This window comes from Dipodomys spectabilis, unplaced genomic scaffold (assembly GCF_019054845.1).
Source record: "Dipodomys spectabilis isolate Male_0828 unplaced genomic scaffold, ASM1905484v1 ptg000085l, whole genome shotgun sequence".
Taxonomy (NCBI): Eukaryota; Metazoa; Chordata; class Mammalia; order Rodentia; family Heteromyidae; genus Dipodomys; species Dipodomys spectabilis.
The window spans coordinates 4,265,325-4,287,532 of record NW_024870762.1 but is presented as its reverse complement, the minus strand read 5'-3'; the positions used below and the strand labels follow the sequence as shown (position 1 = coordinate 4,287,532).

At 51.7% G+C, this 22,208-nt stretch overlaps 1 protein-coding gene across 3 annotated transcripts in view; it reads left to right on the top strand.

Moving 5' to 3' along the window:
- The window catches only part of Itpr3 (inositol 1,4,5-trisphosphate receptor type 3), a 63,097-nt gene that overhangs the window by 6,534 nt on the left and 34,355 nt on the right, over window positions 1-22,208 (top strand). For all 3 annotated transcript variants that reach the window (XR_006148011.1, XM_042684370.1, XM_042684369.1), the window contains exons 2-9: window positions 9,688-9,758; window positions 18,014-18,135; window positions 18,640-18,726; window positions 19,669-19,827; window positions 20,355-20,453; window positions 20,774-20,857; window positions 21,759-21,905; window positions 22,078-22,173. Coding sequence is in view for 2 of the 3 variants with exons in the window: in XM_042684370.1 (XP_042540304.1) it covers window positions 9,688-9,758; window positions 18,014-18,135; window positions 18,640-18,726; window positions 19,669-19,827; window positions 20,355-20,453; window positions 20,774-20,857; window positions 21,759-21,905; window positions 22,078-22,173 (865 nt within the window). In the remaining variant the exon portion in view is untranslated. The remainder of the gene's footprint in view (window positions 1-9,687; window positions 9,759-18,013; window positions 18,136-18,639; window positions 18,727-19,668; window positions 19,828-20,354; window positions 20,454-20,773; window positions 20,858-21,758; window positions 21,906-22,077; window positions 22,174-22,208) is intronic.

Below are 22,208 nucleotides of genomic sequence, written 5' to 3'. Positions count from 1 at the left end.
TTGTAATCTTAGTTACTTGGGAGGCAGAGATCAGGAGTATCTTGTTTTAAAGTTGGCAGGGTTGGGGAGGCAGGAGAGCAAAAGAGGGCCGGGACATGTCAGGGTAGAGCACCTGCTGAACATGTGTGAAGCTCAGAGTTCAAATCCTAGTTCTGCCTTCTCTATCTGCTATCCTGTGACTTTTGTAATGCCTTGTGCAGACATTCTATATAGGAATAACATTTATAAATGAATCAAGCTGCACTTAGGGCTTTGTATCCTGTCAGTCTTGGATATAGTAATATGTCTTTTCAGTGTGAAGCCACCGTTCTCAGGCTGCATAGCACTGTATGTTATGATTGATGCTCCTCAGTTGATTTAAGTCATTCTAGTATTGGGCATCCTGGCTGTTCATAAGATTTCGCTGGTACAAGCAGTTTATCCCACGCATGCCTGGACACTCCTCAGTTTTCCTCTCAGGATAACGTCCCAGAGTGGAGATCAAAGAGGAGGCACCGCCTCTTGGCGGCACAGGCTCCCTAGGCGTGTTTTTCTGGTGGTGGAGGGGAGTGGAGCCCCAGAGCTTCTGACCCACTTCGTGTCACCTTTGTGAGTGTTGCATTCGGGAGTGAGAGCAGCCCCCACCCTCGCAGTGGGGCGTGGTTGGGATCCCCAGCATCACAGGGCGTGAGGAAGGGGGTGGAGAGGGGTGGTGTGGGGGGTCTGCCCACGGTAGAACCAGCCTCACCCTTCCACTTTGGGACTCTAGGGTCTCAGGCTGCAGTCAGCAGCTTGGTCTTGAAGAATCCTGCGGTTGTCATGTGCCCACATTCTGCCCTGCCCTGCATTCCTGACCCCGCGTCCCCTCCCTAGCATGGCCTATGGGGCAGTGGCTTGGGTTGGGGGTGGGGAGATGTGCTGGATTGCAGGGTGGGGACACACCAGCTGTCTGGTCTCAGCTTGTGTGGGGAAGTTTCTGGGTTTCGATGATCCTGCTTGTCCAACCTCTAGCCCTGCTCTCCAGATTTTACTCTAGGTAGAGCTGGAGCTTCCCTGGGAGTAGGGGTGGGAGCAAGGGGGGCTGGAGTTCTAGGAGAGGGAGAAAGAAGAGCCCAAATCTCAGGTCTGTGAGTGTGAGTTCTGAGCCTCTCCCATCCTCCCTTCCAAGCCTGGCAGGCTGGTGAGATCTGGTGCCAGCGATTTCCAGCACTGGTCCTGGAAGTCACAATCCCTGAGGACCCCTGACTTTGAGAGACTGGGTTATACAGCAGGGGTCTGAGGCAAAGAGCTACAGGGCCTGGGGGCTAGAACTTGTAGGGATAGGGATGAGGCTGGAGGTTCACACAGTGAGCTTCAAGGGTGGGTGGAAGGGTCCACATTTCAGACAGGTTTCTCCTTGGTGAGCCAGGCGGGAGGGACTCTCTACTGAGCCTTCATCGCTGCTGTGGACACAGAACAAGTGTATATTTTTGGTGGGCAGGTGGGCAGAGCCTGAAGAGGGAGTGGGGCAGCTAACACAAATCTCAGCCTCAGGCCAGCGCAGGCGCCCCAGGCAGACACCTGTGCCTATTTGGTTAGCAAATGCCTTTCCTCATCTTTTGTTCGACCTGCCTACAGGAGAGCCAGTCTCTATAAATGTCCAGTAGGAGTCTAGACCTTGATGATGATAGGGGTGATGTGGGTTAGGGAAAGGGGAATTAAATCTGTCTCTGATGGCAATGGTGGTGGTGGTGATGATGATGGCTGGGGTAGGGTTTTTTTGTTTTTTTTTTTTTGGTCCGGTCGTGGGGCCTGAACTCTGGGCCTGGGCGCTGTCCCTCAGCTCTTCAGCTCAAGGCTGGCACTCTACCACTTGAGCCACAGCAACACTTCCGGCTTTTTTCTTATGTGGTGCAAAGGAATCGAACCCAGGGCCTCGAGCATGCAAGGCAAGTGCTCTACCACTGAGCCACCTTCCCAGCCCTGGGGTAGGGTTTTACAGATCATTTAGCGTGGTGGCTTTGTCCTTTGCCTGTGCTGTCCCTGTGACCCCGCACCACTAGCTGAAGCCTCCCTCTATTTCAGGAAACAGACCGAGAACATTTAGAGCACCCATCTGCTCACCACCTGGACTTAATAATTGTCCCAATTTCCACATATTTGTGACTTTCTTTTTAAAATTTTAGATTTAAACTTGGGTTCTCTGTTGCTAGTACCAGCTGGCCTTAGGTTCAGACCTTAAAGCTAAGAAAGAATATTCGGAGCCTATCGTATAAAATAAAAAGGTAGTTTTATTATTCACCGTGTCCGTAGTCAGCCTATTATGTTATCTATTGTTACATAGTAACACCGTGTTTTTGCTAATGCATTTTTATGGTAAATTACATACCTGGATCTGTCCACCTCTAACTACTAAATTATGTATCCCCAAGAGATATAGACATGCTCCTCATGCTGTGACTGCAGCCATCAGTGGCTTCCTAATTGTATCCAATACTTAAATCCGGCCCTGCTCGGAGTTCTCAAGTGGTAGGGCTGTGCCCAGGCTGTCTGGATTTCTAGATCTGCTCTGGCCTGATGGTTTGCCCTGCTGGCATTCCCCAGGCCTTGGTTACTCTGTCAAGTGGGACAAGTTAATGTCCAGTTTGGGGTGACAGAGAGCAGGAGACAAGCCCAGGCCTGGCAGGCCAGGATGTTAGGAAAGGGCAATGGGATGGACTGTGGGCACTTCTTCCTTTTCTTCTCAGCTCCCCCTCTGCCTTCTGCTCCTGCCTCTCTTCTCCATGGCCCTGATGGGTATTTTCCCACGCATGTAGGAGCCCTGTGGAGACCCTAAGACTTGCGGTAGCCCATTGGATCCTGAATCAGAAACCCAGGCCTGTGGGCAAAGGAAGTGCCCTGAAGGCTGATCCATTTACCAGGAACTTTGCTTCTCTTGGTTCAAGCTCAGCCTTCTTTGCTCCCTTTCTGGGGGAGACTCCCAGTGTTTTAAGTGTGGGGCTTCTGGGCTCTGAGCTCTCCTGGGCCCTGAGCTCTCTGAAGGCAAGAAGAGATGCCACAAGTTCTTCCTGGTCCCTTTGTGGCCACAGAGTGGGTCTTTGGTAGAGATATGTATAGGTAAAAGAAGTTACTTTTGTAGGGCTGCAGGAAAAGAAATGAAAGAAATGAATATCTCTGGGTCTGAAATGGATTGTCCCATTAATTTAGGGGACTGGGCCTGGTCAGTTTCTCTCCATGTGCCAGTTTCTTCAGCTGGATGGGGAGGATTCCCCCCCACCCCCGCAGCTGCCTTGGGGATTCCCCAGATGTGTAATTTCCCCCTCCTCTGGCTGCTGTAATGGCAGCCAAGCTGGTGGGTGTAGGTTTTGATTCACTTCTTGCTGGCTCCCTTCTTCCTTATCTAATCTTGCAGGCAGCACCGGCGCCCCACTGCTTTTCCCATAACTTCCACCCGGATCTCAAAGTTCACCCTGGGTGGAATGGGCCACTCAGGTCTTGAGATGCAGTTTGTTTCCCTTCCTTCCTCAGACCCAGGTTTTGGGGGTATTGGCCTTGTGGACATTTCAGGGACAGCACTCTCCTCCTCCTTCTAGAATAAGCTATCAGTGGATTCCACTCTGGGGGTTCAAGGTGGCCCTGCTCACAGGCCTTCTGCCAGGACTTCAGAGACCCCATCTTACCCCTTCCCTATGCCCAATTGGAAAGTGCACCGTGCTGGCCCCGAATAGTCCATGCTCCCTACTGGATGGAAGGCTTACAACTAGATCTGTCCTCAGGGCCATTGTCCCCAGTAGAGATAGGGCCTGATTCACAGGTATGGTCGTGTAGCTTCTGTCCCCAGGGCATCCCAGGGTAGGATCTCACCCTCACACAGTGGACCCTTTGCAGAGGGCTTTGTTGAATGGAAGGATTCTGGATGGTGTGTGAGCCATCATCATCTGACCAGCTGGGTGGACTTGGTGGTTCTCTCTCCTCTCACTGGTCTCCAGGCTGGACTGTGGTCAGATAGAATGAGAGCTGGGCTGTAAAGTGATTTATGGATTATGGGTGCTCACATCTTAACTTCTGTTGGAGTTGAAGCCCAGATGAAGTGCTGTGCCTGGTAGATGTGGACGGGGATGCTGCAGGAACCAGTGTGGCCTTGAAGATGGCAGTCTCTCTGGGGCCTTCCAGGGGTGTGGAGACTGAGATCAGTGGGGTGGGACTTAGGCTTTGCAGGGGACGGTACATGGAGAGGACTTACTCAGGAGAGCTCTGATCTGGTTACAGCACCAGGTGCTCACCTGTGCCCGGGCTATTTCAATAAACACAGATGTCCCCTAAGAAGGTGCTGGTGGAATATGACCAGAGATGTGCCACCAGGTGGGAGGGGGGCCCCAGGGACCAGAGAGGAGGAAAGCATGGGTGTCAGCTACGCGTCACCACCCAGCCTCAGGCACCTGGCTAAGGCCCAGCGTCCTAGCCATGGTGCTGGGAACCCAAGGAGGCTGGGCGAGGCAGTGGTGGCTACACATGGGGTGGCAAGTTTCGCCCCACTTCAGCGCCAGTTTGGGTAGTTAGCTGAGAGTGCTGGCCAGGATTGGGTGGTCCAGGGGGCCTGGCAGGAGGGGTGCTGGGAGGCTTGGGTGGCAGCAGGTGGCTTTGCCTTCTAAGAGTCCCCTTCCACCAAAACTTACCTGTCTGGGGCTTCCTTGTGGCCTCAGATCTCCTGGTTGCACATCTGATAAGGGCTTTTTGCATATCTGCTAAATGGCTTCACAAGATACCCTCACCCCCTTCCTGCCAGGTAGCACCCAGATACTTCAGTGCTAAAGCTTGCATGTAGGAATGGAGGTGGGTTTGGGATCTTGAATGCATCTCTCAAATAGCCTCCTCCTTTGCCTATTGATAAGCAGGGTCCTTGCTAAGTACCTGAGAATAAAGAGGAAAGCCACTCATAAGAGGGTCTGGGGAGGGGTACAGATGGAAGCCAGCGTGGCTAGCAGGTACTGGCCTTTCTCCCAAGGAGGCAGCTGCGAAGGGTCCCTCTTCTGCCTCCCTGAGACCTCAGTACTCTTCCCCTGTCCACATTCTACTGTCCTCTCCTTTTCCTCTATGCTAGTGCTTTGCCTTTGGCCTCCCTCCCTCCCTCCCTCCCTCCCACAGCCATTCCTGACTGCCCAGCTGCAGGTCTGGGATGCTTTCCTCACCTCCTTGTGGGATATTCTTCTGGAGCCTGGGCTGGCTCCTCCCCATCACTCCCCCCCACTTCTCTGAGTAGCTCCAGGTTCTCTTCTAGCTTTGAAACCCACTGGGTATTGGGGAGGGGGGTGCCGTGCTTCAGAATCTGTGCAAACAGGGACAGGGACAGACAGACATCTTACTCAAGAACCAGGCAGCTTTGAACCAGCTAATTAGGAAAAGCATTGACTACCCTCATTTGCATGTCTTTAACCTGTAGGAGTGGCCCAGCAAAGGGGTTTCCAGGGGATGCAGGGAGGGTCCTGGATGAGGATGGATTTAGGGAATTCTGACCACTCCCCACCCCCTCCTGCCACAAGGCCTTGTGCACGGGCCAAGAGGGCACTGTCCTCCCCCCTCCCCCCCATCTTAGACTCTCACACTATCCTGTGGTTCCATTTCCCCTGGTGGGACTCCCTGTCCAGCTCCTGGTCAGTGCTTCTCTCCTCCCACCCCAGAGCATCTGTGTTCCCTCCCCCCTGGCTTTTCTAAGAGATGGCCAGCAGATTCATTAATGTCTTACAGGAGAGTCTATGCATTATTCAAGGCAGCCTCCCCCCTTCCCCCCCAAGCAGCTCACGGTTTCCTTTTTCACACCTTGTCTGATTGGCCATGTTCTGACCTTTCCCATCCTTGAATCCAGACAAAGCCCACAGCGGTCCTGCCAGTTGGCACCAATACATATTCCCTATATCATTATTCTTCTGAGTATGTGACTTGTCTTCCCAATGAGATTTTAAACTCCCAGAGGCAAGGACCATATCTTTTGTTTCTCATGTATTTCCCTTCACAGCTGGTAGAACGAATTAATTCACTCAGTCAATCTGCTCTGTACCAGGCTGTGGTCTGGGTGCTGGGGAAACAGTAGGGAGTGAAGCTCACATCCCTGTCCTTATGGAACGTACAGCATGGGGAGGGAACGAGGGAACAGTGGACAACATAAGGCCCATGCTATACAGCTGGCCAGATGGTGATAGATGTAATGGATAACCAGAAGGCAGGGAGATGCACAAGGATCCAGGGAAGAAAGAGTGCACAGTTTTTAAAAAGGATGGAAGCTGGGTACTGGTGGCTCGCATGTATAATCATAACTACTCAGGAGGCTGAGATCTGAAGGTTGAGGTTCAGTGCTAGTGTGGGCAGGAAAGTCCATGAGACTCTTACCTTCAATTAACCATTAAAAAGCCAGATGTGGAGCTGTGGCTCAAGTGGTAGAGCTCTCATATTGAGTATAAAAGCTCAGGGAGCAGGGAGCTGGGGCTCATGCCTGTAATTTTCTTTTTTGTCGGTAGTAAGGCTTAAATTCAGGGCCTGGATGCTGTCTCTGAGCTTTTTCACTCAAGGCTAGTGCTTTACCATTTTAGGCCACAGCTCCACTTCCGGTTTTTGAGAGATTCTTTGGAGCTAAGAGTCCTATGGGACTCTTTCTGTCCAGGCTGGCTTTGAACCGCGATTCTCAGATCTCAGCCTCCTGATTAGCTAGGATTACAGGCATGAGCCACCAGCACCTGGTACTGGAGCTTGGACTCAGGGCCTAGACACTGTTCCTCAGCTTTTTATCTCAAGGCTGGTGCTTTATCACTTGAGCCAGAGCTCCACTTCTGCCTTTTTGGTAGGGAGTTAGAGATAAGGGTCTCATAGGACTTCCTACTGAGTATGGGAATCACCAGTGAGCACCTATGGGTGTGGCCAGAGTGATCAGCAAAAGAGCATAGAAAGGGAAATGTGTAGACCTAAAGAGAAACGAGGTTGAGGGCCCTCTCCCCCTCTTGCCACAAAGATGTCTGACACAACACCAGGATCTGTTGTGACACTAGATGGCCTGGCTTCAAAGCCCAATCCTGACATGCTGTAATGAAAACAGCTTTAAATTTAATCATTTAACAACCATTGATTTCAGACATTAAAGAGCAATAGATGTAAACATTAAGCAACTGTCTGCGTCCTTTCAGACATCAGCTGGGTATCTGTCGTACAATTCAATTCGATTCTGACACTTTCTGCCTGGAGTTAATGTCAGATCCTACAAGACTCTCCTCTCAGATGGGCCACTCACAAGTCTGAGTCTCTGGTCCTTCTGACTGACCAGCTCTGAGTAAGTCCCTCTTCATATTTGGTAACAGGTTAGAATGGTTCGTGGAACTCAGGAAAATAGTTTACTCAATTACTGGTTTGTTATAAAAGGTTACAACTAAGATTAGCCAGACATCGAACTTTATGCCTTCCTGGGTCACACCATCCCCCTACCTCCAGATGGTCACCGGCTGTGAAGCGCTCTGAGCCCTGTCCTTAGGAATCTTCTGGAGCCTCACTATTCAGGTGTGATTGATTACATCATTGGCCATTGATGATGATGCCAACCACCAATCAACTCCCAGCCCCTCCTCCATCCGTGGAGGGTGGGGCTGCAATTCCCACCTCTCTAACCACACAGTTGTTCTCTCTGCAACCAGAATCCTCCCGCTTCCCCATCCTTAGGCTGCTTTCCAAAAAGTCATCTCATTAACATAAATTCCAGTGTGGTTGAAAGGAACTTGACAGGAACAAAATTCATACCATTTCCCCTTTATTGCTCTGGAGCTATTTCAGGCACTAGGAACCAAAATCCAGGTATTTTAATAACGGATGCTCTTATCACTTAGGAAGTTACAAAGGTTTTGGGAGCTGAGATGACCTATATATCCCTTTTATGCGATGTTATTATATCACCGGATGGCACAGTACAGAGATGCCAAAGGTCCCAGTCACAAGGAGCCTCAAGGTGTAGACACAGCAAGGGGTAGAAGTAGGAAGGCAGTGGGACCAGGTGCAGTGGGGACACGGGGGAGGGACGCTCACTGGGAAAGGGCCGAGGAAGCCTTTACCAGTAGAGGGGAGAGGAGCCTAGGAGACAGATACCCAGGGTGGAAGAATGCAGGCGTACTAGGCCTGGGACTGTGGAGAGTCGGGGGAGAGAGTGTAAAGGCATCACAGGGCTGCTCCTTTCAGATCAACTGAAGATTTAGAACACTTGGAGCAACAACTATCTGAGGAGAGCTCAAACCTGGGAAGGCTTGAGGTCTGTTGTCCTGCCGTGGAGAGCCAAAGCCTAGTGTGATGTCTCAGATCATAAAAGATCTTCTCAGCCAATCCAAGGAGGATGATATCAATTACCAGTGCAGTTATATTAGGAAAGTCACTTAAGGTTCACTTTCCTCCTCTTTAAAAAAAGGACACTGGTGACCAGCCTCATGTAGGGAAGGTGGTTAGAATTCAGAGGTAGAAGGTGGGAGGTGCTGAGATAGAGTTGGCCTTTGAAACAGTGGGTTATTTTTATGACTCTATTCTTAGGACTGAGTGATGGCATTAAGGATTTGAAAAGTAGGAATGGGGTAGATGAATGGACAGGTGGATGGAGGGAATGGATGAAGAGCTGGGTGGACAGCTGGATGTCTAGGTGGATGAATGACTGGCCAGATGGCTGGGTGGATCAATGGGTTGGACTATGGGTGCATAGATGGGTGAATGGATGGATTAGATTGGATGGATTAATCCCAGCTGTGGCTATAAAAGGGGAATTTCAGGCCCTAGGATAGGCCAAAGAGGAGACTATGGAATGGGGCCTGACGGAGCCTAAAAAGGCTTTGAAGGTTTATTAGTCTGTCATTGAGAAACCAAAGACTCAGCTTTAGCGTTATGTCTCATAAGCTGCTTTTTTGGGGGGTGGGAGATTGGTTGTGGGGCTTGAACTCCGGGCCCTGGGTGCTTGTCCCTGAGCTCTTTTTGCTCAAAGCTAGTGCTCTACCACTTTGAGAGCCACAGTGCCACTTCTGGTATTTGAGTGGTTAATTGAAGATAAGAGTCTCACAGGGACTTTTCTGCCCCGGGCTGACTTGGAACCACAATCCTCAGATCTTAGCTTCCTGAGTAGCTAGGATTATAGGTGTGAGCCACCAGCACACAACTCATAAGTCTCTCAGTCTCCAGTCTCATTTGCTTCTGTTTCTTATCTTTTTCATCTTTGATTTTGTTTTTCTGCCTCTCTCTTCCTTGCTCTAACTCTCCCTCCCTCCCATTTCCTTCTCTCTGCCACCTGTTGCCTTTGTCTCTTCATTTCTTTCCTTGGCCTCTCTTTTCTGCCCTCAGAGTTACTTCTGCAGTGTGTGATAGCTCAGATGGAGGCAGTAAGACCCCCCTATAGCTCCAACTCCACTGAGGAGACAAGTGGGCTGCATGTGTCTCTGGTTCTTCTTTTCTTCCTAGGCTGGCTTTGAAACTCCATCTTTCTGCTTTCAGCCTCCAGGGTAGGTAGGATTGTAGATGTGAGCCATTTCTACCCAGAGGTCTTGTCTTTTAATAGTGGTGCTAGGAAAGAGGCTGACATGGTGGTGGTGGTGGTGGGGTTGTTGTTGGTGGAAGGAGCTTGGGGGGTGGGGCTTGCCAGTACCCTTGAGTCCCCTGCCCCAAGGCAGGGTGCTATGGGAAGATGAGTCTCTTCTCTCCCACTGACTAAGCAACCTTGTCCCTCAGGTTGGTGGATGACCGCTGCGTGGTGGAGCCTGCAGCTGGGGACCTGGACAACCCCCCCAAGAAGTTTCGAGGTAAGACCTCCATTCTTCCGGCCAGCACTCCTCCCTGTCTGTGTAATTTGTGGGTCTGGGTCTGAAGCTAACCCGTTCTATCTGGTTCTGACCGCCAGATTAGAGTGGGTGCTGCCCAGCAGCCTGCCCTCTGCTGTCTGTGGATCCTTGTTGGCTTGGCACTGTGCCATCTTGGCAGGGCACATCTCTCCCTTTCCTTCTTCAGCCACGCCCCTTCCCTTCCATAGCCACACCCCCTCCCAGACACACCCACTGGAAGGGCCCTGGAGGGAGGGACTCTCCCAGCAGCTCCTCACCAGCCACAGGGCTTTCTTTGTTTGTGTGACTGGGGCTAATATTATCTCAGGGAATAGAGATAGAAAGAGTATTACCTCTGGCCTTCCTGAAGTCCCTGGGGAGAGCCCTTCCCTGTGCCTCAGTTTCCCTGTCTGTGTGGTAAGAGGATAAAGACCTTCAGATCCTTGTCCTTGTGCTAGTGGGGAGAGATGATTTTGGTCAGAGGGAGGCCTTCAGAGCCTAGAGTGCTGTGCTCTGTGACCTGGCCCAGGGCCTTTCTCCACAGGGCCTCTGTGTCCTCATGGTTGGTGTGTTTGGCAGCCTTGCTCAGCAGACTGAGCGCCCGCGAGGGTGACGTGATGTCCTGGCTGCCCTTACATGAGGTGTCTCCCTGTGGGCCTGAGGCCGACAGGCCCTAGACAGACAGATCCTAGGTGTGGTGGGCAGGGTGGGAGCAGGCAGGAACTTGCCAGCCTCGCTGCCGTGGTGTCTGCCTCGTGGGAGAGATTAGCTGGGATTGTCCCCCAGAGGGTGCTGGCAGGGGGCGGGGCCACGGCAGTCCAGCCATAGCCTCCTTGCTTCTGGCAGGTTCCTGGGACCTTGCTCATCTGTTGGGGACTAGGAAAAGATGGAGGGGAGTTCCTCCCTGCCTGCAGAGGAGCCTCTCCCTCCGCCATCATGTGCTTCTATTCCTGTTTCTGTCGTGGGGGCATCTGAGTGATGATGTTGTCTGGGGTGGGGAAGGTAGAAGGCAAGGACATGTCTGGACCAATGTCTGGGAATTGTCTCTGGCCCCAGCATTCCTCCCCACCATCAGCCCCCTCTGCGCTCCACAGCTGGCCCCTCAGTCCAGCCTCAAGCCTCACCTCATCCCCGACGCCTGGCCTTCTGCCCTTCCCCAACAGCTTTGCCAGCCTCCCTGCCATCCCCTAGTTGTGGGCCACCCTCTCACCTCTGCACTAGAGGCCCTCTGTCTAGAATGTTCTTACCCACACACGCGTGCGCGCGCGGGTGACTTGTGATCTCAGTGGCTTAGAGCTCACGGCCTCCTCCAGGCTTTCCCTGACCCTCTATATGACTCCGAAATTCTACCCCTGCCCCTTCTCCCTTCCTTGTTTTGTTTTCTTGAGTCTGATGAGCCAATGTATTTTATTCACTCTCGTGTTATTATTTGTCTCCCCAGAGATTAGGCTAGAACATCGGCTCCATCAGGACAGATCTCAGCTGGCTTTTTTTAATCCAGTTTTATCTGCTCTGTCTGCCTTGTTCTTTCTGAGGATCTGAAGAGGGAGGGGGCATCTCTGAGGGTCCCAGGGGTGTCTTGTCAGGGCAGGGAGGGGAGGGGCCTGGGAGGAAGGTGGTACTGGAGCTGAGGTTTGTGCAGTCAGCTCTGTGGAGTGACAACATGGTGACAGGGAGGTGGGTGTGGCAGGGGAAGATTTGCCCTAGGCTTCCAATGGATGGAGTTTGAGGCCAATTTCTGACAATAAAAAAGCCACTTAGAACAAACGCTCCTTTGACTTCTTGCTTTCCTCCCCCACTCATCTTTCCTTCCCACACTTGTCTCTTCCTCTTGATGTTCCTAAAGCCTGTGTGCAATCCCCTGGGCCATCCTGAAGTTGCTTTGGTTTTTCTGGACCCAGCCAGCAAAATGGGATGGAAGAGAGAGGTCCAGGCGCATTTCTCCCTCTCTTCTCTCTCCCTTGTCCTAGTGTCTTGGTGGGGTGCAGAGGTCTCTCTGGGCTTCTGATGGTTCCAGATGGGCCTGAGAGGAGGTGACACTGGACAGGATTAGGTCTGTGCAGCTTCCTCACTGGCAGGTACAAATTGAAACATTAAAACTTGGGACGCCAGTTGGGGTGCTATGCCTCATGCTTATAATCCCAGCTACTCAAGAAGAGGAGATCGGACTATCTCCATTTGAGACCATCCTGAGTGAAAAGTTAGTGAAAAGTAGGACAAACACTCAAGACCTACCTGAAAAATAAATAACTAAAGCAAAGGATTAGCAGCATTTCTCAAAAGGTTAACGCGTCTGCCAAGCAAGTACAAGGCCCTGGGTTCAAACCACAATCGTGCCCAAAATAAAAACAACTTGGGACTGGAGACCTGGACTACAGCCTCCTCAGTTTTGAGAAGGAAGCCCAGAGAAGAGCTTGGGAGACCTAGCTTTCCTTGTTCCTACCTTTCCTGTAAATATGTTGGCCCTGAAGGAGGACCGCCTCTCTCCTGTAGCTTAGCGGTGGTGCTCACTGCCGATCTCCAGGTTGGATGCACAAAGCTGGGTGAAGCTTCCAGGGGTTCCTACTGGGACCCTTGTTTGTAGTTTCAGCTCCATCTACCTTCTGAGGCCACCCCAAGCCTGAGCATGTTCCAGGAATTGTTTCCAAAGTTGGCAAGGCCCTGGGAGGTCTAGGCTGCTGGGACTACAGTATGTGTGGCCTCAATGCCAGCTTGGTCTCCTGATCTATGCGTTGCTGGGGGTTTGGGGTAAACCCTGAGCAAGCCAGGACTGGCATGTTCCTGTCCTAGGCTCTCTCTCTCTCTCTCTGTGTTTTTGTAGTGCTGGGAGTTGAACCTAGGACCTTTCACATGCAAAAGTATAGCCCAGGCTTGTCTTGAACTCATAATTTTCTTACTTTTCTTACCATCTCATTTTCTTTTTTTTTTTTGGGTCCGGTCGTGGGGCCTGAATTCTGGGCCTAGGCGCTGTCCTTCAGCTCTTCAGCTCAAGACTAGCGCTCTACCACTTGAGCCACAGCGCCACTTTCTGGCTTTTTTTCTTTTTGCTTACGTGGTGCTGAGGAATCGAACCCAGGGCCTCATGCATGCAAGGCAAGCGGTCTACCACTGAGCCACCTTCCCAGTCCCTCATTTTCTTTCTCCTCATGTGGGCAAGAGGAGATCCAGTATGGGGGGCTCCAAGTATATCTCTACTCCAAGCACACCTGTGGAAACTTAGAGCTCATAGGCCCAGACACAGAGACCACAGGACATATGTTGGGGTCAGCTCCCTAGTTAGAATGGTTGATGGGGGAAAGGAGTGGAGGAGTGGCAGGGAGGAAGATGATGGCAGTCCTCTCTGTGCACGGAGCCTTCTCCCATCCTCCACTTTCACTCCGCCAAAGCACCCTCCAAGCCCTCTTCATGGCTGTTTTTATGATTATTAAACGTGTTTCAAGTTCAACAAAAGAGAAGAATAACACCCTATGGGCCTGCCACTGAGCTTTGTCAAATCCTTTGGTTGTGTTTTAGATCTTTTAACTTTTAAAGAGGCAACTTAGCAGCAGGGAAGCGCTCCCCTCCTTCCCCCCGCCCCCCCCGCATTTCCCTCTCTTCCCCTTGCTCTTGCGCCCTCTCCAGAGGTATAAACTGCTCAGAAGTTGGCATGCACCATGCAAGGGCTGTTTTAATGCGTCTTATAGATGTATTCACAGACTATCTTGGGCGCTTTGACCTTGTGTATTAAAGGCAGCTTTCTGTACAGTCTTTCTGCACTTTTTTCCTTCTGTCATTTTTTTTTTCTTTTTTTGAGCCTTACCCACGTTGACACACGTGGCCCCAGGTCACTGTTTAATTGCTCTGCAACATTCCATTGGGTGAATAAACTTCAGTCTATTTATTGGTGTTGATAGATATGTTCTGAGTTTGTTTCCAGATTTTGGCAAGTGCCAGTGTTGGGCCTATGCACATTCTGGAACTTGTGCAAGGGTTTCCAGCGTGGGTTCTTAAGGGGATTCTGCTGAGTGGCTGGAGTGGACCTCCACCTCCTGAAAAATGATCCTGCAGCTTTCACCAGGGCTGTGGCATTCACACTCTACACTCTGTGCGCAGGGCCCCTTACTTTGTCTGTCCTTGCCACACTTGGTGTGTGTGTGTGTGTGTGTGTGTGTGTGTGTGTGTGTGTGTGTGTGTGTGTGTGTGTGTGTGTGTGTGTGTGTATACACCAGTCCTGGGCTTGAACTCAGGGACTCAGGGCCTAGGTACTATTCCTGAGCTTTTTAACTCAAGGTTAGCTTTCTGCCACTTGAGCCACAGCTCCACTTCCTATTTTTTGGTGGATATGGAGTCTTAATGGATTTCCTGCCCAGGCTGGCTTCAAACTATGATCTCAGCCTCCTGAGTAGCTAGAATTATAAGTATGAGCCACAGTGTCCAGGTGTGTGTGTGTATGTGTGTGTGTGTGTGTGTGTGTGCATGTGTGCATGTATGCACGCACACATGCCTGCACACATGCCAGCCTGCACACATGCCAGTCCTGGGGCTTGAACTCAGGGCTTAGGCACTGTCCCAAGCTTTTTTTTTGTTTAAGGATGTTACTCTACCACTTGAGTCCTAGCTCTACTTTGACTTTTTGGTGGTTAATTGGAGATAAGAAGCTCATGAACTTTCCTGTCTGGGCTGACTTCAAACCATGATCCTCAGATCTCAGCCTCCTGATTAGCTGGGATTAAAGGTGTGAGCCACTGGCACCCAGCTTACTTCCAGCTTTTTGCTGGTTGATTGGAGGTAAGAAAATAGTGCCTGTATTCTTCTGTCAAGTGCTTCCTGTTGTTTTTAGAATTCCTGGCTCTCATTTCTCGTGCTTCATTTTCCCCAATCTATTCTGCCTCAGTTCTAGGTGGTGCTTTCAGGCTACTGCGGAGGAGAGTGGGAGTGGGGAGGCAGTTTTGTCCTACACGCAAGGTGATTCATGCAAACACAGGCTCTGACTCTTTAGTGGTGTGTAAATCCCTTCCCTGGGCCTCAGCCAGCCTTGAAAAATGTATAGGATCAAGCAAAGGAAGGGACTGTTCATGTTTTGCTCATTCTTTCTTCAGCTTTCACTCTCTGTTATGCATGTCCAATGCTTATTCATTTTTCCTTTCTCTTCCAGTTTCTTACTGTCTACAGGGCTTTTCAAGCTTTTCTTTTATTGATCAGTGGGGAGGTGCCTCTGCTCTTACAGGCTGTGTGAAGTCACTGCATGTCTGCCTCTTTAGTCTCCCGTGCCAGTGTGGTCCCCAGTGGGAGCTGCTTCCCAGGGCTCTGGTGTCGTTATAGACTAGTAACTGCATTTCAAGTCTGTTGTGGGTGGTGGTAGAGCGGGATAAAGGGACCCTACTCAAGAGAGGCCTGCCTAGCCCATTGCCACACTACTGGGGCTTGACCAGTCCAAGCCCACCTAAAGACCCATTTCAGTTGGGGCTTTCTGGAACCATCCAGGCGATTTCACTGGGCTCTAGTTCTGTTTTCAGCCTTGCCTGAAAGTGTGGGATTAGACTCTAGCCCTTCTAGCTGTCCAAATTAAAGTGCATGTTTTCTGGAACCAGCAAATACCCTCAGAGTGTGTCCCCCACCCCCACCCAGTATTGGGGATATAGAACACTCTATTGCTACTACTACTCTACTCTACCCATCCCTTTTTGCGTTAGTGTTTTTAAGATAGTCTTGTATTTTTGCCCAGGCTGGCCTGGGACTATGAGTCTTCTACCTTTGCTTCCTGAGTAGATGTGCATAACCTTCCTTGTTTGATCTTTTTTTTTTTTTTTTTTTTTGTCTGAGACTAGGACTCAAACTTGGTATCTAATACTTTTACTCCACCTGAGCCATGTTTCCAACCCCCTAGTTTGATTTTGAGACAAAATCTCACTAACTTTTTGCCCAGGCTGTGTTTCAAATCATTTCCTTCCTTTCTTTCTTCCTTCCTTCCTTCCTTCCTTCCTGCCTTCCTTCCTGCCTTCCTTCCTTGCTCTCTCCCTCCCTCCTTCCCTCTTTTTTTTTCTTTCAGTTGTGGAGCTTGAACTCAAGGCCTAGGTGCTGTTCCTGAGCTTCTTGCTCAAGGCCAGTGCTCTACCACTTGGAGTCATAGATCCACTTCTGGTTTTCTAGTGATTAATTGGACTTCCCTATCTGGGCTTGCTTTGAACCATGATCCTCAGATCTTAGCCTCCTGAGTAGTTAGGATTACAGGTCTGAGCCACTAGTACCTGGCCTGTTCTTCCTATTTCTGACTCCTTAACTTGCTGAGATTACAGGTGTATACCATCATGCCAGGCCTTCGTTTTCTTTTCAAGTGTCTTCTCTGGCTGAATAATTCTTCACTTTCTTCAGTTCTTTTTATTAGTCTTAAAATTATACTTGTTTTAAAAATCTAATCATTTTTGCGGTCACGTTAGATTACTCCAGAAGAGATCATTTCCTTGACTCTTGGTCCTATCAGGCCCAGAGCACACCTTGCTTGCAGATGGGCTCTGTGTGCTGCTTTAGAACTGCTGATCTGCATTGTTTCTTAGTGGGTCAAGGTTGAAGAGCTTGCCACCCTTCTTGTGGGACAACTGGGCCAATGGTTATCTCTGATCCTGCCACACTCTCTGGATTAGGTGTGGCCAAGGTAGCAGTGTACAGATGAAGTCACTGACAAGTGATGGTTAAGATCTGTTGAGGTCCTGCAGGCAGAGCTTGTATTTCTGTGTATCACTGTAGGCCCGGAGCGCCACCACATGTGTCTACCTGCCAGTCTGGGCCAAGCCATTCCCAGTCAGGCACCACCAGGGCAGTCTGTGGAGCAGGCATCTAGCATCCCTGCCCACTAAGTGCCAGTTATGACTATTATTGGGACAATCAAGCTCTGTTTCTACTACTCTGTTGGAAGCCATGGTTTTCTAATGAGACAGAGAGATCCTCATGGCTGTGGTTGGGAGGAGAGGCTGGGGTCTGGGGATGTCCTGCCTGGTGGAGCAGGACCCCAGCTCTGTGCTGGCCTGAGCAGACCTGGAACGACACATTCCCGCCAGCACACTGAGTGCCTCTTTCTAGACCAGACTCACACTGGGGGTGCAAGCAGGGCTAGGTGGGGAGCCTTGGTGGCTCATCTGCTCAAGGGTTGCCATTTCCCCTCCCTTCATGGAAGCTGTGTCTTCCCTGACCTTTGGCTTCCAACAGCACCTGGGGCCTCTGTCACCTGGTGGCAGGAGGAAAATTCAGTTTTACATTGGTCCTCAGGGGCTTGATGGTCAGCTCTGACCACAGGGGGGGGTCACAGCCTTGGAGGGAACATGAAAGGTTTCGAAGGAGAGGTTCTTGACTCTGTGACCCCTTAGGGCTCCTTCCAGTCTTCCAGCATGCTCCTCTTCTGTATCATGCGCCACTGGATGCTGCAATTGCCCATTTCCAGCAGCAACAGCAGCAGCAGCAGCAGGATAGGGGCTCAGGACCGCCGAGGCCAGCTCCTTGGTCCAGCTGTGAACCAGCTGTGAATTCTGTGACCAGGAGCTCGCCACTCACAGCTCAGCGGTGTCACACTGACCCATGGCCTGTACCAGCATTACACCATCCTGTCCTGCCACTCTGTAGACTGGGCTTTTCCAACTTACGCTTCCCTTTGAGGAGTCAAAATATCAGCCACCTTCTGAGTTTGGGCTTGTGAAAAGGATAGCTATCTTGTCTCCTCGCCAAAATGAAAATTGCAATATTGAATATGTTTCTGGAATTCTGATGTGCCCTCACTCAGTCACCAACATGGATGACTTAGTGTGGGAGAGTATCCAGAGACCAGAGCGAGGATGGATTCTACCTTCTCATATAGGGCAGGGGACGAGGTCTGGCTAGGATGTGGAGGTCAGGAGGAGGGGACAAAGCTTCCCACGTGTCTGTGGTCCGTGAACCAAAGAATCATGCAGGTGTGAGCTGTTAGCTATAGAGACCCACTAACACTATCACAGACAGGGCAGAGGGGAGGCCCCAGGGCCCAAAAGCTAGTGTGTTCTTCCTGCTACCATTAGGTGAGACCTACTGCTCTCATACCTGCTTCTCGGACTTTCCATTCCATTTAGTGCAATTCCAGAGGCGCCATAATCAATGGGTTTCTTCCAGCCACTTCCTCTCTAGCCCTAGTGGGCAGGAGGTGAGGAGGGGCTGGGAGAGCAGCTTGCAGGCCCAGGTTCTTCCAGGGAGGGCCTGAGCCCTGGATGAGCCTTGTTCCTCCTCTGTCCACCCAGACTGCCTCTTCAAGGTGTGTCCCATGAACCGCTACTCAGCCCAGAAGCAGTACTGGAAGGCCAAGCAGACCAAGCAGGACAAGGAGAAGATTGCGGATGTGGTCCTGCTGCAGAAGCTGCAGGTGTGTGTGCGTGCACAGGTGTGCATTTGTCTATGGGTGCCAGGAACCTGGGGGCACCCCAGGGCAGTGGGGGGGGGGCCGGGTAATGCAAGGGACTGGTGTGAATTATTAGGAATGAGATCCTCAGATCTCAGCCTCCTGAGTAGCTGGGATTACAGGTGTGAGCCAACAACCTAGCTAGGACCTGTTCTTAAAGAGGTGCCCCGTATGCGAGGTAGATCAAATCCTCAAGGCCACCGGGGCCTGGTCTAGCAGTGGAGGTGATGGTCAGGGAGCAGTGGCTGGGTGTGGATGCAGATCTGGGCAGGAGGGTTTCACAGGAGTGTGGTAGAGAGTGGAGCAGGAAGTGGCACCAGCCATGTCCTGTCGGGGGCAGAGGCCTCGTAGAGGGGGTATAGGGTGAGTGCATGCGTGCACATGCCTGTGGTGGTGGTGGTGGGGGCGTCTCCCTGCAGGAGCAGCTTCTAAGCAAACCTTCCCCTCCCTCTGTGTGTGTATGTGCAGCATGCGGCCCAGATGGAGCAGAAACAAAACGACACGGAGAACAAGAAGGTGCACGGGGATGTGGTGAAGTACGGCAGTGTGATCCAGGTGCGACTGGCCTACCGCTGGGTGCTCCCTGCCCAGGGGGCTGGGCAGCTGTGGGGAGAGTCGTGCCAGCAGGCGCTGCTCTTGAGCTGTGTGTGGCCTCGTGGGTGTCTTTGGACCTCTTTTGTGACTGTGCTTCTGACGCTGTGTGTGGCCCATGCCATGCCCAAGGCGGTGTTTATAGCATGGTGGCTTAGAGCAAATCTGGAGCCTCACTGTCTGTTTTCAAATCTGCTGCGCCTTTAATGTTGTGGCCTTGGGCAAGTTACTTACCTTCCTTGAGCCTTGGTTTCCCCATTTGTAAAAGCAGGCTAGTGATAGTGTAGTTTCAGGATTATTGTAAGATTCCATGTGTTAATACGTGCCAATAATTTGTGTGTGTGTGTGTGTGTGTGTGTGTGTGTGTGTGTGCCAGTACTGAGGCTTGAACTCAGGGCCTAGGCACTATCCTTTAGCTTCTTTGTTCAAGGCTCTTCTGATTAATCCATATCTCCCATTTCTAGCTTTTGGCTGGTTAATTGGAGATAAGAGTCTCATGGATTTTTCTGCTTGAGCTGGCTTTGAACTGTGATCCTCAGATGTCAGCCTCTTAAGTAGCTAGGATCACAGGTGTGAGCCACTGGTGCTTGGCCCAAGTTTTTATTTTTATTTATTTATTGTGATGCTGGGATTGGTACCCAGGGCCTTGTACAAGCTCAGCCACAGCTGTTCCCCCCATATCTCAGCATGCACAGCTTTAGAACAGCTGTTTTCCCATGATTACTTGGCTGCTAGCAGGGTGTGTTCACATGTGTGTGTGTGATTGTATATGTGGATCAGTGTATTTGTTTGTTGTGTGACAGTGTATCTGACACTGTGTATGTGTTAAGGCTATGATGTGTCCCCCTCCTGAGTGGCTGGCCTCCTGGGCATGGTGACCTGATGCTTGTCACATCCGTCCCCCAGCTTCTGCACATGAAGAGCAACAAGTACCTGACAGTGAACAAACGGCTGCCAGCCCTGCTGGAGAAAAATGCCATGCGGGTGACCCTGGATGCCACGGGCAACGAGGGCTCCTGGCTTTTCATCCAGCCCTTCTGGAAGCTGCGGAGCAATGGGGACAATGTGAGCACAGGGCTGAGGGGGGCGGAGCATGAAGGGCACACTCCAGGGGACTTTCAGACTGTTTTCAATGTGGATACTGGATGAGGTCATACCTCCCTCCTCTTCCTCCTCCTCCTCTGCTCCTCCTCCTCCTCCTCTGCTCCTCCTCCTCCTCCTCTGCTCTTCCTCCTCCTCCTCTGCTCCTCCTCCTCTTCCTCCTCCTCCTCCTCCTCCTCCCCCTCCCCTCCTCCTCCTCCTCCTCCTCCTCCTCCTCCTCCTCCTCCTCCTCCTCCTCCTCCTTTTTTTTTAAATTTTGTGTGCCTGTCCTGGAGCTTGAACTCAGGTCCTGGGTGCTGTCCTTGAGCTTTTTTTTGCTTAAGGCTAGTGCTTTACCCCTCCACTCGAGACACAGCTTTTTTTTTTTTTTTTTTTTTTGGTTGCATACCCCCTTCTTAAAAGAAAGATTGAAATGTAGAGAGAGACCTGGCCGGCCATGGGATATGCCCCTGTTCTTACTACCCTCACTCTGCTCTGCCTGTGCCCCAAAGGTGGTCGTGGGAGACAAGGTGATCCTGAATCCCGTCAATGCTGGACAGCCGCTGCATGCCAGCAATTACGAGCTCAGTGACAATGCGGGCTGCAAGGAGGTGAGTGGGCTGGGCGGGGCGGTTCTGCAGCCCTGGTGTGTGGACACCCCCTCCTCAGCATCATCTTTGCCTCTGGCCCCTGCTAGAGGCACACTGGTTGCTCTGGGTCTTGCTGCTCTCTGCCCTGTCTTCTGTTGCTCACCCCAAAATTCCATCCCTGCTTGGCAGCCTCGGGAGCCCGGCTGGGTGTGGACCCTGGGTGGGAGCAGTGCCCTGCTCTGGTGCTCCCAGGGGGACTGGGCTGGGTCCTCCTCCTCTCCTTTCTTGGCCCTCAGCACGGCCACTCCTGGTCACTCACGTGCCTGTTTTCCCTTGCACAGGTCAATTCTGTGAACTGCAACACCAGCTGGAAGATCAACCTGTTCATGCAGTTCCGGGACCACCTGGAGGAGGTGTTGAAAGGGGTAAGATTGGGAGCCCCCATTGCCAAGTAGCTGCCCAGCCCTTCCTTGTGGATCCTTCCTCTTCCTCCTGTCTCTTCCCACACCAGCCTCTACTGGTCCCTTCCCTCATAACATGTACCTAACGGACTGTCCTTCCCTGCCCTCTGGCTATAGTCTGTCCATCCCATCTCTCTCTGGGTGGCCTCAGTTTCTTCTCTTGCTGAGAGTGTCCCATTTGCCACTAGGGATCTGTCTTTTGGCATGGTACCTACCTTCTCTGCCTGAGTTTGCCTATCCACAAAGGGTAGACAGCGATACACTACCCAGAAACTTGGTACCGCATCAAATGAGAGACCTGGTAAAGGGCTCAACTAGCAACTGGCATGTGCAAAGAGTGTTGTATTACCTCATTAAACACAGCAAATCTGAGCATCTCCTTTTATCCAAGAGCCAGCTGAGATATTATGAATGTCTCCAAGGCCCATGCAATTCATAGAAGCAGAGCCAAGAACTTGGTCTCTGGGTCCAGGGCCATGGAGGTGAACAGGCCTCAGCTCCAAACCTCTAGCTGCTCCAAGGAGTAAAGAAGTGGGCTTAACTCCAGGTAGCCAGGCAGGAAGGTCCAGGGAGACCCAGGAGCTGAGATCACACTGCCTTTGTGGAGGCTACTGGAGGTGGGCCTTGAGAGGGACAGGTAGAAGAGGGAGGTGGTCCCAGTTTGGAACATGGGAAGGCCTGGGAGAACTCTAGATTCAGGATCTAGGATGAAGGCTCTGGTAGTGCCTATAGCTGTGCCTGCCTAGTCTCTGGCTGCCCTCTCTTTAATCTCGGCCCTTGAAGGAACAAGAGGGACCCAGCTGCACCTGAGGGTTTGGGGTGGCCTGGGGGAATGTGCGCATGCTGAGCACTCCCCCTGCTGCAGGGCGATGTGGTACGACTGTTCCACGCGGAGCAGGAGAAGTTCCTGACCTGTGATGAGTACAAGGGCAAGCTGCAGGTGTTCCTTCGCACCACGCTGCGCCAGTCTGCCACCTCGGCCACCAGCTCCAACGCCCTCTGGGAGGTGGAGGTCAGAGCCGGGCACCTGGACTCCCTCCGTCTCCCCCCAGGACCCTGGATGGGGCTGGGGTGGGACATTGGCCTCCAGCTCCTCAGACCCCCACCATCCCAGAGAGCTCCACATCACCTGTGGGAGAGGCTGGGCTCCCTTTCCTGCGTGCCTCACCCCTGCACGCCCCCAGGTTGTCCACCATGACCCCTGTCGAGGAGGAGCTGGCCACTGGAATGGCCTGTACCGCTTCAAGCATCTGGCCACAGGAAACTACCTGGCTGCCGAGGTGAGCGGGCAGGCAGAGGTGTTCCGGGGGCTCAC